Raw genomic sequence first — 14304 nt, 5'->3', positions numbered from 1 at the left:
TAGGATTGACTGGCTCTTCCAGCTGGGGTAGTTTCACTTAAGAATTAGCTGAGCCTGAGGAAAATGTCGACTAGTTTCCAGCCAGCATCAATCACACATGGCTTGTCTACTTACTGGCAAAAAAAAAAATATATATATATCTTATTTAATTGGTGGTGTTTAAGGTTTAGTTTGGCTGGCGAAACTGCAGTAAATGTTAACATATGTGAGTGTCTAATGCAGAACAGTGCATCCTGTGTAATTTCAGTTTGGCCCGGGACCTGGCACCCCTGAACAAACACGACAGTGATCGCTGGCCTCCTGTGAATTGCCCCATACACTACCCCACCCATGTGATGTGTGCAAATAAGGTGCTGTTTCTATTCCACCCCCCCGCCCAGGCAGAGAACTGGGATAAAAGATGTAAATGTACCCCTGCAGCTGGTTACATTTATTAATCTGATGTGTTTATCCAACGTGAACTACAGTACAGGGAAGGGTTATGATTATGTACTCCTAGGATTCAAACCTACAACCATTTGATTGGCAGCACGATGCGCTGCATGTTAAGTTACAGAAACTAAAATGTCCAGTCACCTCCAGCTGAAAATGCACAGTCATTTGCCAGTGGTACAGCAAACTGATAATTTCTTTATGTATTTAAGCTTTGCTTGAAGACAAAGATAAACAGCCTCATTTCAGTTTTAACTAATTGTTTGTGTGGATGGAGGTACAGTAGGGGTCTTTTGTACTCCCGGAGTTCACTGCATTTATGAATTCCAGTAAAAGTTCTTATCAAGAAAAGGACAATGGAAGAATCACTTTAGAAAATATGAATCCCCTGGTCTATTATTCTGTCCTTGATTTATTTTCAGTGTATTCACAGGTCCTTTTTTTGGCGTGTGGCCAAAACAACAACTTTGAACTTAAAGTAAAAGCGACGGGAAAACCGCCCCCCAGGGTATGCTTCTTAAAACTTCCTGCATAACTACTTGCCAATTCCAGTTACTGGTGACTACTGGAAACGGCGAGGATGGGGAGTTGTTTTTAGGCAGGTAACCGTCATCTTTTGTGTACAGTCATCATTCCGTTTGATAACTGAAATACTTTTCGCCGCCGTCTAATTGCGATGATTAGCTAAAAGGTATAAACTCGGTATTGCATTAATCTCAGCATATTCTGGGTGCTGTGTAATAGGCGGTGACCAGTCTTCTGAGTCACATGACTGCCACTCGCTGCCAAGTCTGGACCAGGATGGTTAGACAGTGCCAGACCAGTTGGTCTATTTTAGCCGGAAAAAATGCAGTGACGAAGAACTGCAGATTTCCAAATATGGTGGAAATAACGCGTTTTAGCTGAATCTTTCCTCAGTTGGATCCCAAGTAAAAAAAAAAAAAAAAAAACACACAAAATACTGTTGCAATTTGCGTCAACAAATGAACAAATTTTCGATTGATGATTTTGATTATTATGAACAGCGTGGGAAATCCTAAATTGTAATTTAAAAAAAACGTGTGAACTAGTCCAGTTAAATACAGCTCAGTCATATGTAATAATTGTTTCACTCTCATGAGTTACTGAAACGTTTAAATTTTGACTTTCGAGGCAAGAAGCATAAATGAGCTGAAAAGAAACTGCGAGATTCTGCCTTCGATGCATTTGAGGAAACACGTCAGCCACCTTCATATTAATAAACGAATCTGGATTCTTTTTTTAAAAGGCGCTAAAGCAATAAACGAACAAAACAAATATAATCTAAGTTACCGCCTTAAATAAACACACTAAATAGGCCTATATAGTGTATGTATGCATGTATATATATGTGTGTGTGTCTAGACACACACACAGATTAAATAAGACTATTTAACGTGAACAGCTCGATTCCACCCTACCGCATTTCATGAATCCAGTTCCATTTTAATTAAGTAATAATTAAACATCGGTAGAAAGTAATTCCACCATTAATAGAAGTACATTACACGCAGATATATTCGGTTTCTGGGGTTGCCGTAGATTAATGTCAGAAAATAAGGAGAAAAAAAGCAGCGCTTCTCTTCAGACGCGAATGACGTCAAGACTAAACAGGAAAGGGGGCAGTTTCCTGTGCCAGTCAGGTCGCAAGGAGAAGTTCAGCTGTTCCATTGGTGACGTTTCTAAGCCGCATTATGCTACAAAAGAATTTTCATTCACAGATGTTATAATTCCCAAAAGCATCCGCTCGCCATTTTGATTATTTGCGTGTCGGATAGCCTACAACGTCTGGTTTCTCCGCAGAACTGAGAAGCCACCTCATTAAAGAAACCGAAAGGTTGCTAGTTCACGTCCCTGTATTGACTTTAGTTTAACAGATGTTTGATGCTACATAATATTTTATCTATCTATCTATCTATCTATCTATCTATCTATCTATCTATATCTATCTATCTGTCTATCTATCTATCTATCTATCTTATATAGGCTATTATCTATCTATCATATTTTATATAGCAACGTTTTGGCTTTAGGGTGTAGTTTGTATTAAATAATAACTCACGATTTTTGTAAACCCTCTTAAGTGTTGTCGACTTATAAATGAATGTCCCGGCGGCTATATTTCGTAAGCTGCTTTTAGTGTCGTTTATAGCTTGATTGGGTGCCGCTCGGGCGGTGAAAGCGGTTTGTGCGTAAGCGTGCGCGGTGTAGCGTCACCGTCCGATGACTGGGGAAATTATTATTTGTTAGTGCGGTTACAACGAACAAAAAGGGCTTTATTCAGAGGAGAACCCCCATCCATAATCCAGGCCAGGTCTTATTTTCACAGCACATGGTTTGGAGACAGATCGTTATGGGCGTAGTCCTACTAATTTCCTCTCCCACCCACCAAACCTCAATGCTTGGTTTCTGTAGGGTATAACTGTCTATTTTTAGCAACAATTTTTGTTCTGTTCTATTTTTATCTTAAAATCACACCTCATCTGTTTATGGTGCAGTCCTGTTTGTCACAGGTACATTGGACTTTTTAATATTGAACTTGAGTTTATTTTTATGGTAGTGGTCTGCTAAATTATGATAAATATTGTGTTTGAAGTTCCTGGCTTATTTCTTAAGTTTTTAATATAGTTTGTCTATTGTGTTGCTTTTTTGCCGTCGAGATGAACATTTAGTTGGGTTTTTTTTATATGAACCAATGCAAGGAATCGTGTGCCCAGTTTAACCCTTCACCAGTTAATTAAAAAGTGCGGAACTATGGAAAATGTTAATTGGCACAACTGACCTATAAAGTTTTATATACCGACTAAGATGTCCATGTACAACATCCATGTTCCGCCGGGATTAAAGTGTTTATCAGTCTCACAACTATGGAAAATCATTCCAGTTGATAACATAATTAAGCAATCAATCAGAGAATGCAAGTTTTCCAAATGCCATATCCTCACACAAAGCAAGTTGCGTAAAATAAACTTAGATTTTTTTAACCGGCTTTTTCCATAACCCATCACTGACACAAGGAACCAAAGTTCCAGTTAACAGATAGGCCTACTGGCCAATTCAAGTATGTTGTAAGCAATAGGCTATATAAAAATGTGTCATTGTGCTAGAAAAAATAGTTGGAAAATGGTCTGATGGTATAAAACATATGGACTGTACATTTACGTAGGCCTATATTGTGCGGTACAGCAAACAATCCAACTAAACCACATTTTAATGGATTTCTCACATTCTTCGCTCACATTCTTGATAGCAATGAAGCATTTTTACTACAATAAACATAATTTGATATGTCGTTTCCACTTGTGCCGAGTGTCTAATACCAAATCAGCATTCAAATGTTTTCTTCTATTCCCATAGTCATCACAGTGCGAAGGAGTGGCGCTGTTTAGTCCGAGAGCGGTCGGTGGAGGTTGTGAAGTCCATCGAGACCCCCCAATACTATCCAAATGCAGCACCGCAATGCCACCACAACACCACTTCTGGGCCACCAGTTGGAAGCCAGCAGTGTTATGCCGGAAGTTACGTCAAATTCACGTCACCGCTGTATTTAGGCGCAAGTTTCGTCGCTGCGGTATCAGAACGGAGTCTTGTACGCCACTACTGTAACCTATGAGAACTGTGTAGAAAGTTATAGCATACTACATTATACTATACTTTATTATATATTATAGAGATAGTGGAAAATGGTATTATACGGATAAATGGTATTATACGGATAGCCGTTACTTTTGTTCAAAACAGTCCTGTGGAAAAGTTTTGAAAGTCAGTTTCGTTCCTTTTTAAGATACAGCATGCATATAAATCTAAATTTTAGTGAACGTAAAAAATGGTAAATAGGCTGCATTTATATAGCGCTTTTTTCTACTCTTACGAGTACCCAAAGCGCTTTACAATTTATGCCTCGCATTCACCCATCCACACACACATTCACACACTGGTGGCGCCGCCCATAAACTTCCGTCCAGAAGCTGGTGGTCTAGAAGTGGTGGCCTAGAAGTGGCGGTGGTGCGGCGCTGCAATTGGACATTTCTCGCGAGACCACTCATGAGATTTATCGATTTTTAAAGACGACTCACTGAACCGATTCTTGCGTGGGATTGCGGAGTGCAAACGAACTACCGTGACATGGATTACACGATCCGCGTTGCCACTTTAGAAGACTGCAAGGACATTTACCGGATGATCATGGTGAGCCGATGTGGGGATAGGCGTGTCGCGCAGGGTGGCACGTGTTCCGTCTGCGCACGGAGGACTCATGGCCACAGCGTAAGCTTGGATGTTGTAGCAAACGAACAGCATGGTATACACATGACACAAGTGCTGGTGTGTCATTTCAGTACGTTTTGGTGCGATCTATTACTGATGTGCCGTTTCATTTTCCCGAGTGTGAGATGTCTTCCAGAAATAACTACATGAAACCAGAATAACTAGCTAGCTCGCTGCTATAGATGCGCATTTGGTATGTGTCCTATCTTGATTTGGCTGATAGCATTTCCATGACAGTGCAGCAATCCCGTATATATTTTTTTCCAATCCTGTGTAGTAAATGTTTGATGAATTGTCTATATTTTACCACATTGTGTTTGTGTGTGTGTGTGTGCTGAGTGGAATAGCTGTTTCAGTAAGACAAAAGCACAGAACTATCTGCGCCTTTAACTATATAAAGGATACATTAATTGATGTGTAACATCTTCCGATGAACTGTACACTAGTAATATGAATCTGTTTGTTCCTAGGAGTTGGCCAAACATGAAAAGGTTTCTGACCAAGTGAAAATTGCTCAGAGAGGTACATTATTACATCTATCAATCTTCTAAATATTTTTGTAAATGTTCCTCACTAACTTGCAGAAGTGGTGGTTTAGTGGATTCTCTTGTCTTATATATTAGAGCAAGTACAAGAAAACTATTGCAGGAATATTTTAATTTGAGATAAACGCGAGAGGGAGATATGTAGGTGATGTAAGTATAAGCCACTGAAATGCTGAAATCCTTTTTCAGACCTTGAACAGGATGGTTTCTCTAAAAACCCCTTCTTCCAGTCCATCATCGCCGAGGTTCCTGAGCAGCACAGGAGCAAAGATGGTGAGAGCAAGTCTGTAATTTGGTTAATGATGTATCTAGAGATATTTCACTGTGTGGCGGTAATGTTTTCTAATGTTAGAGCTAATTTAGAAGCCCGGTGTCACTGTGAAACCGCTTTGACAGTTCATCTTTACCCAAATTTAATGTGTATTTATTGTGCATCTGTGAGCCCAGACACATCATATGACATCCGACACAAAATAACGACTGACCTTATAGCTTGGGAACCAAGAGTGGGAGGGGAGAGACAAAGAGTCGGCTGTAGAACATGTTCTGACCTGTCACAGTGTTGCAAGGTTCAGGTCAATTGCATCAATCAGTGCAAGTAGACACATCCTCAAATATAGGTGCGTTCTTACCAGAGTTCAGTAATTCAGGTCCAGAAAGTGAAAGTCCAGACCAAGATGCTCCCGATGACCACATTAAAAAAGTGTGAGATGCGATTAGAAAAGACTGAAGGTTGGGTGTTTGAGCAAGTCAATTTGGACAGGGAAAGTGTTTGAAGAATTCTGATTCTACCTCTTCCCAAAGATCAAGTCACTGCTCAAAGGAACCCTTTTTTTTTTGTCGGTAGAAAACAAAAACAGAGGAGATCCTGAACAGCCTTAAAGAACTTGACCTGGGGAACTGCTTTGAACATTGGCAGCATTGTATTTAGCTGTGTGTCAGCTCAGAAAGGAACTGTTTTGAAGGCAATCATAGCTGAATTTGTTAAACGGAAAGAGTTACAGACACAGTCTCATGCTTTTGTGTCTGACCCCGTATGCCTGAGCTCCCAGGTTTTCCAAATGTAAAAAGCTTTGAGCATGATCTTGCTAAATGAAGATCATAATTATTCAGATTTATTTTTTCTTTATTCTAGTTTCAGCCCACAACCATGGGTATTAATATGAACTTGCTCAGCCCATTGTTGCTATATTAGCCTCTAATCCTCTGGTAAGACTTTCCATTAGATGCTGGAACATTGCTGGTGGGATCTGCTGCCATTCAGGTTGGGTGTTGATAATGGGTGATCAGGTCCCTTTCTGTGAGCTTGTGTGGCCGACGGCTTCACAGCTGAACCTGTTCCCGGACATTCTGACCTTCACAATCTCTTCACTTGCAGTTGACCAGGGCAGCTCTAGCAGGGCAGAAAGGTGATGAACCTACTTGGCACCTATGATGGTGCAAGTGGAAAGTCATTAACCTCTTCTGTTTAATATTTATTTGATAATATTTGTTGTATGCAATCACATGACTGTGCACTTAAGTATAAGCAGGATTTATATCTAAGTGAGCATACGGACGTCACTACAAAGGCTTATGGTCATTCCAATCATTTGCAGGACATTCCAAGGTGGGATATGCCCTGTATTTCTTTGCCTACAGTTCATGGAAAGGACGGTCTGTGTACATGGAGGATCTGTATGTGATGCCTGAGTATCGAGGTGAGTGAACTGAACTTGTTCCTGTATTACTATTATTATTGTTTATTATCATTGAGTGGTGTGTGGCTCTGTGGGTTAGTGCTTGTGACCGGAAGGTTGTTGGTTCAAATCCCATGGCTGGCAGAGAGATTTTACTGCTGTGCCCCTGAGCATGGCCCTTACACAATCGCTCCAGGGACCGTCTGACCCTGTTTTCTCAATTTTAAGTCGATTCAGAAAGAAGCATCTGCTTAATAAATTGACGTAATGGTTAGTGTTTATTTTCGTCTCCCACTAGGTCTATTCAGAAAATATCCAATGGCAAGTACACAATCTCATGGCTAAATGTATCTCATATGTTTAGACCAGGGCTGCTCATTCCTGCTCCTGGAGATCTTACACTTCGCAGAGCTTAAATGCAGCCCTAATTTAATAGTTAGACTGATGTTTTTTGCAGGGTTTTTTTTGTACCATCTCCTCCTCAAAATATGATGCCTAAGCCAACTTGGTAGACAACGTTTAGCAGACACTTCCTCTGAAATGTGTGCTGTCAGCTATTTTTTTCTCTGTGGGCTGCAGATGTCATTAAGCGACATCCCACGACCCCCTAGTTGGGCGAAATACCTCTAACCCATATAGATGTGTTCATGGTGTTTGGGCCCCTTCACCACAGACATCTACTGACACATGGGTGGGGCTGAACCCTACTGTAGGATGTACTGTGCTTTTGCCAGCCTGCCAACCCTATATTTATGATTATTTATTTAGCATACATATGACTGAGACAGCAAGAACAGCCCGGCCCTGGAGGATTTGGGGTTAAGGGTAGAGAGGCACTGATCCAAATATCGTAACGGTATCGGCACCGATCCATACATATTAGACATATTGGGAATATGTGAGCTCGTGGGAGTTTTACTTATACAAAAATGTGCTGAGGGCAGAAGGAAAATTGATTGGTTCAGAGAGATAACCAGTCAGATTGTAGAGGAAGTGGGACCAAGACATCTGATTGGTTCGTCCCACCTCTAATTGCTTGGACTGACCTCCTCTATATTCTGATTGGTTGTCTCCCTGAACCAATCATTTTTCCCTGTGCCCTCAGAACATTTTTGTGTAAGTAAATCTCCTATGAGCTATTTGCGGCCAATCTATGTCCAATATGTACTTATTTAGCTTTCAGCAGTCTTGTTGAATCAATTTGTACAATGAAGCCCAAGACAGCACTTTCCCATCTTATATGTGCTTTTCGTAGCATTCAAGATGAACGCTAACGCTGCCACTCTGCTTTTTTTGCCACTCAACAGGTGTGAGCGCAGTGGCTTCCTCCTGCTGTGATGTCATGTGCATACCCTTTGTAGTAGGAGGAACGTAAAGAACATCAGATAACAGAGTGACGATTGGAAAGTATTTTACACTAGTAACACAGCAATTTGCAACAATAAAGTTTTGAGAGGTGGAAGTAGCATTTAGTAGAAAATGCCACTAGACAAAGAGCTTGCAACAAGCAATCGATGATATTTGAGTCACTACTTTGGACTGTTTTGCACACTCGCTAGAGCTTGTGATACCGGAGGGGCTGCTATCACAATGAAGTATAAGTGACGCTGTTGCCAGTGAGAGAAAAATTATGGGGCATTTTAAGCATTCACCACTTGCATATACTCTCTTGGAAGATATTCAAACAGAACTGCAAAATGCCTCAAAAGTGCTTAGAACAAGATGTACAGACAAGGTGAGAAAGTAAGTTATGTGTTAGAGCCATTTTTTTGTGCTGTAATTAAATATGCACATTTGACTATTTGAGTTTGATATTTTAGTAATAGTTTTAACAGAATTTTGAGTTATATTTTTGTTATAATGTAAGAGTTAGGAACCTTAGGACGTAGTTGCCACGTGATGCAATTTGATTGGCTGCTGAGTTTGTTATAAAAGCGTAGGAACGCATAAGACAGTGGAAGCATCACAGTTTTTTGACCGTCTTTTGAATTTTGAATTCGTCTTTTGTTTTGTATAGTTTTAAGTTTACAGTAAAAATATAAATAGTACGAAAAGATCGGATTCAAGACCTTTTATTTATTCAGCTTTGAGATGTGTCGCGTATAAAAGAACTTCGAGGTCCGAGGCTAGTGGGTCAGCACGCTGCACTCACATTATGTATGTTTTTAGTAGCCTAAGATTTTTTGGGATACATTTTTTTCATTTATATTTTCTAGTTTAAAAATATTAATATATAAAGTATATACATCTGATGTTAAAATATTAAAGTAAAAAGATCTCTTGTATCGGAATCTGTATCAGAATCGGCAGTTGTGTATCAGAATCGGATCGAAACTGAAAAATTGTAGATCCCATCTCTAGTTAAGGGCCTTGCTCAAGGGCCAAAAAGTGAAATCACTTGGCTGACCTGTGGATTTGAACTGGCAACCTTCTGATCACAGACACGACATCTTAAATATCTCTGTACTGTAGGTCTGTAGATCTTGAATATCTCTGTGGGTTTGCTTTCAAAATAAAATATCTTGTGGGTGTGACACAGTAATAATAATTTTATTCCAAGGCTGATTTCAAGGATCAATAGGCGCTTTCCCATTGCAATTAAGGAACCTGGTTCCTGGTTCCGAGTTCTTCTGCAGTCTCGACTGGGAACTTTTGTAGTTCCTGGCCACTTTTGTGTGTTGCTCACCCACTACACAACAGCAAGTGTAACCTAAATAAGAATGGGAGACGCAAGAAGTTCATAAGTTAAACTTCACATATCACAATGGAGGATGAACAGGTAATTTTATTAGTTGTTACTTATTCGGGGGATAGGTCTGAAAATACAGGACAAATTGCATTTTTAAATATTTTATTTCTACACCCTGCGACATCTTTATAGTTCATTATTTATAATAAAAATGATGTAACATTATTCTGTTAATAAGCACTGGCAAGTTTCACCCCTGATATTAGACAGGAGAATGTTGGTCATCAATCACATTTTCCGATGCAAAAATATGGAGATACAAGCAAAAAATGGTATTTAATTAAAGTCTTTAATGTAATTGAGATACAAAAATAATTCCTTCTGCTCCATTTTTGCTACTTCTGTCTCTTTTCCCTGCATTTCCATGCAACTTCCAAGTTAGCGTCAGTGCTTGTGGTCAACCAATCAGCAACGTTTATCACTACATGCCCCGCCCTGTATTTCTTCATCAAGCGAACAGTTCCTACTCCAGAGTAGGGTCTAAAACAACAGTTCAAGAACAACCTCCGAAGAACTACAGTTCCTGAAAATGGTTTTGGTTCCTGAAAAAGGTTCCTGCGATGGGAAAGCACCTAATAGGACATCATTGCAAGCTGAGTTCAACTGGCACATTTCAGCCTTGGAAATCTGAACTTCTGTCGTCTCGCTAAGATGAGGCACAACTTACATATAATCCAACTGGCCGTCTCACGTGTCTGTTCTTGACTTTCAGGAAAGGGCATTGGCAAGGCACTTATGAGCAAAATCGCTCAGGTGGGTATCTTTTGTTACATGAGGTCAAACAAACACAAACAAACAAGAACATATGTGTGTGTGTATAAAAATACAGGAATTATTTGGCTTTAACATGTGATAATAGATCGTGAACCACAGACACAGCCAAAGTTCTTACACAAATTAAACACAGACCCATTGCACTTTGTTATTGTGTTGCTTACAGCTGGGTTTGGCAGCCGGATGCAATCAGCTGAATTTTGCAGTCCTGAATTGGAACAAAGAATCCATGGACTTCTACCTAAGCCAAGGGTGCTGGGATGTGACCACTGGCCTGGACTATCACTGCATGCGCTGTGAGGGGCCCGCGCTGGAGGCCCTGGCACGGGGAGACCCGAAAAATTGAGGGAACCATCTCACCCGGCACCCACATTTTACAGGCACAGAAGAACGTGAGGCAGGGATGAAAAAATGCCCATGCAAAGCATGCAGGCTATTTTTAAGCACTTCTGCTTTGTCCTGTGACATCTTTACATGATAAAGCACCGTTTTTAATAGGTGATAACCCAAAACTGAAACTAAATATTAATGTTTCACTTTAGTCTTATTTGGCTGGTAAGAAACATTAAAATGCACCAATGTATTCTCATAGGTTTCAAAGTATTGCACATATTCTGTGCTTAAGGTATTAGGTATTAAATTAAGTGCATAATTGAAGAAATGTCACAGAGATCAACAAATTTAAGTGTTAGATTTAACTTGAGAAGATGCATCATAGATGTGAATTTGATATTATGTAGGAAGAGTTTTGAGTATGAGGTAATCGTAATTGCACTTAAGCCAACATGGACATCCTAGCAGATACTTGGTCGCTGTATACTGTTTACGGGATACTGTGATGAAGTGCATGTCCTTTCCATTAGGTTTAAAACCTAATTTAAAAAATAGAAAGTTACGTTTAATGGTGTTTGGTTGTATAATTTGTAGTTTATTGCACTGTTTAAATTATTGAGGTTCTAGAGGTATACAGGTTTCAATCTCAAAGGTTAACTTCCTATTTAAAGAATATGGGTTCAGTGCTTTGGAAGTCGGCCAGGTGTCAGTACAAAAATCTGATCCCATTGCCATATTTGGACTATGGTATTTGCCAAAGTCTGTTATGTTTTTGTAGCGTTTTAATTCATTTGTTATTTTGTTTATATTGTTATTGTTTTTTATTGAATTTGTTTTCTTTTTGGCACTTTCGTCTGCCATTTCAATCTCGGAGAAATGGGCACCTGTCCATCACCTCGTTTTACCTGCGAAGATCAGTGAGGTTGGCATGGTGAACTCCTGTCTGTAAAAAAGGGGTTTGAAGAAATCAGCTCAGCTCCTAGGCGTGTACCGCATCATAAGAACATAAGAAATTTACAAACGAGAGGAGGCCATTCGGCCCATCAAGCTCGTTTGGGGAGAACTTAACTAATAGCTCAGAGTTGTTAAAATCTTATCTAGCTCTGATTTAAAGGAACCCATGGTTTTAGCTTCCGCTACACTAGCAGGAAGACTATTCCATACTCTAACTACACGCTGTGTAAAGAAGTGCTTCCTCAAATTTGTTTTAAAATGTTCTCCCGCTAATTTCCACTTATGGCCACGAGTTCTAGTATTTAGACTAATATTGAAATAGTAATTTGGCTGAACAGCATCCAGACCCGTTAGAATCTTATAGACCTGAATCATATCCCCCCTTAGTCTCCTTTGCTCAAGGCTAAACAGATTCAGTTCCGCTAACCTCTCCTCATAAGACATTCCTCTAAGACCAGGAATCATTCTCGTAGCTCTTCGTTGCACCTTTTCTAAAGCAGCAATGTCTTTCTTGAGGTGTGGTGACCAAACCTGCACACAGTATTCTAGGTGGGGTCTTACCAAGGAATTATATAAGTGTAAAATCACCTCCCTTGACTTAAACTCCACACACCTAGAGATATAACCCAACATTCTATTGGCCTTTTTTATTGCTTCCCCACACTGGCGAGAGTGGGACATGGAAGCATCAACATACATACCTAGATCTTTCTCGTAATCAGCTACCTTTATTTCAGTGGAACCCATAAAATATCTGTATTTTATATTTCTGCTCCATGCATGGATTACCTTACATTTATCTGTGTTAAATTTCATCTGCCAAGTATCAGCCCATTCGCTAATTAAATCCAGATCCCTTTGAAGCCTCTCTGCTGCTAGATCAGTATCTGCTACACCACCCACCTTGGTGTCGTCTGCAAATTTAACCAATTTACTGTATGTATTTGTGTCAATATCATTAATGTAAATTAGGAACAGTAGTGGTCCTAAAATTGAACCCTGCGGTACCCCACTATGAACGGAGGTCAGTTAGCCAGTTTTTGATCCAAACTGCCACAGTTCCTAAAATCCCTGCAGAGTCTTGAGCTGGCATTTTGAAGTGTATTCTTTGATCTGAGTATTGCATGGTTCAGATCCTTAAAACAGTATTTCAGATTCCGTTTCCTGTACAAATTTTCCATGTATTTTGCAGGATGGAGAAACCTGGTACACAAGTATGAACAGTTTTATTTAGAGTACATATTGCAATAAAGTAAATAAATCGTATCAATAATTAGTACATAATTTGTTTGCACTGGTGTAATAACTGTAATTGTAACATGCAGCTTTGCTGTTTCAGCTTGGTACAGGTCACTATTAGAAAAACATGGTATTGAAATGCGCTTTATTCGCGTGTGTGAATCATACGAATCGAATGATCTACAATAGCCATTAGCTTATATGATATTTCTTAATATATTAATATAATCAGGTATAAAATGGCATTTGGGTAAATTTACTGGGACAGAAGCATTCTGCAAGTGTGAAGGCAAGCACAAGTTTTGACAAGTGTGTCTGTATGTCTGTGAAGCAGTTTTTGTGTGTGACATGGTGCAGTTTTTGTAATCCCTTTTAAGGCAGAACAGATCATACATGCATGGTTTTTTCAATGTCCAAATCAAATGCCAGGATAAAATAAATCACTCTACTTGTAATCTGTGAATGGTTATTCTTGGTGTCTGTGGTGTAGAGTGAGAGTACAAATTAGAAGGAATGAGTTTCTGCCACTGGCTCAGACTGAAGTTCCTGGGGCATTTTTAGCACATACCTTTGTCATTGTCCTCTGAAAAGAAAAATAAACAATGAATGAAATTTTGGTTGTGTGGCATTACTAAAGATGCGGAAAAGGCCACACCCCGCTAAAGGAATTGGATGAATATGATATTCTTTGCAGTATCCTGTAATATCCATCCATCCATTCATTTTCTGTAACCAGGGTCAAGGGGGTTCCAGAGCCTATAGACGCAAGGTGGGGAACAACCTAGGATGGGGTGGACACCCATCACAGGGCACAGTCACACAACATACACACCTATGGGCAATTTGGCAACTCCAGTTAACCTCAGCAAGTTTTTGGACTGTGGAGGGAAACCGGAGAACCCGGAGAAAAACCCCATAACAAAACAGGGACAACATGCTCCACACATACAGAGCCATGGCCGGGCACTCGAACCCAGATCCCAGAGGTGTGAGGCAACAGTGCGAACCACTGCACCACAATGCCACCCCATATCCTGTAATATTTCATGCATATTTCAATTAGGGATCATCCATCCACTACTCCCCTTATCCAATAAAAAGTCCAAAAGCATATCTCAGTCTGCACACTTGGCTAAGTATGCTCTGTGACCAATTTATTAGGCAGACCTGCTTGCTAATACAGACAGCCTGTGCCTCCAAATAACCAATCACGTGGCAATAATGGAAAGCATACAGTCTACAGACATCGTCAAGAATTTATCTTGCATTTTATTGTTTCAAAGTTGTGTGACAGTTGGTGTCAGTTCATCTACCC

At 39.9% G+C, this 14304-nt stretch overlaps 1 protein-coding gene across 4 annotated transcripts; it reads left to right on the top strand.

The window, feature by feature from the left end:
• The first annotated feature begins 4011 nt into the window (after positions 1 to 4011).
• On the top strand, positions 4012 to 13444 carry LOC111854521 (thialysine N-epsilon-acetyltransferase-like). Of its 4 annotated transcripts, none has more exons than XM_023832537.2 (6): positions 4022 to 4716; positions 5187 to 5238; positions 5451 to 5534; positions 6860 to 6961; positions 10402 to 10442; positions 10630 to 13444. In XM_023832537.2, exons 1-6 carry the CDS (start codon positions 4576 to 4578, stop codon positions 10807 to 10809), a joined length of 600 nt encoding a protein of 199 aa, XP_023688305.2. In that variant the 5' UTR covers positions 4022 to 4575; the 3' UTR covers positions 10810 to 13444. The 4 variants fall into 4 exon arrangements, with proteins under 4 accessions (XP_023688308.2, XP_023688305.2, XP_023688306.2 ...); XM_023832538.2 differs by having other exon boundaries at positions 4026 to 4638; XM_023832539.2 differs by having other exon boundaries at positions 4707 to 4750.
• The last annotated feature ends 860 nt before the right edge of the window (positions 13445 to 14304 follow it).

Source organism: Paramormyrops kingsleyae, chromosome 10, assembly GCF_048594095.1.
Source record: "Paramormyrops kingsleyae isolate MSU_618 chromosome 10, PKINGS_0.4, whole genome shotgun sequence".
Lineage (NCBI taxonomy): Eukaryota > Metazoa > Chordata > Actinopteri > Osteoglossiformes > Mormyridae > Paramormyrops > Paramormyrops kingsleyae.
This window is presented reverse-complemented; position numbering and strand designations above follow the sequence as displayed.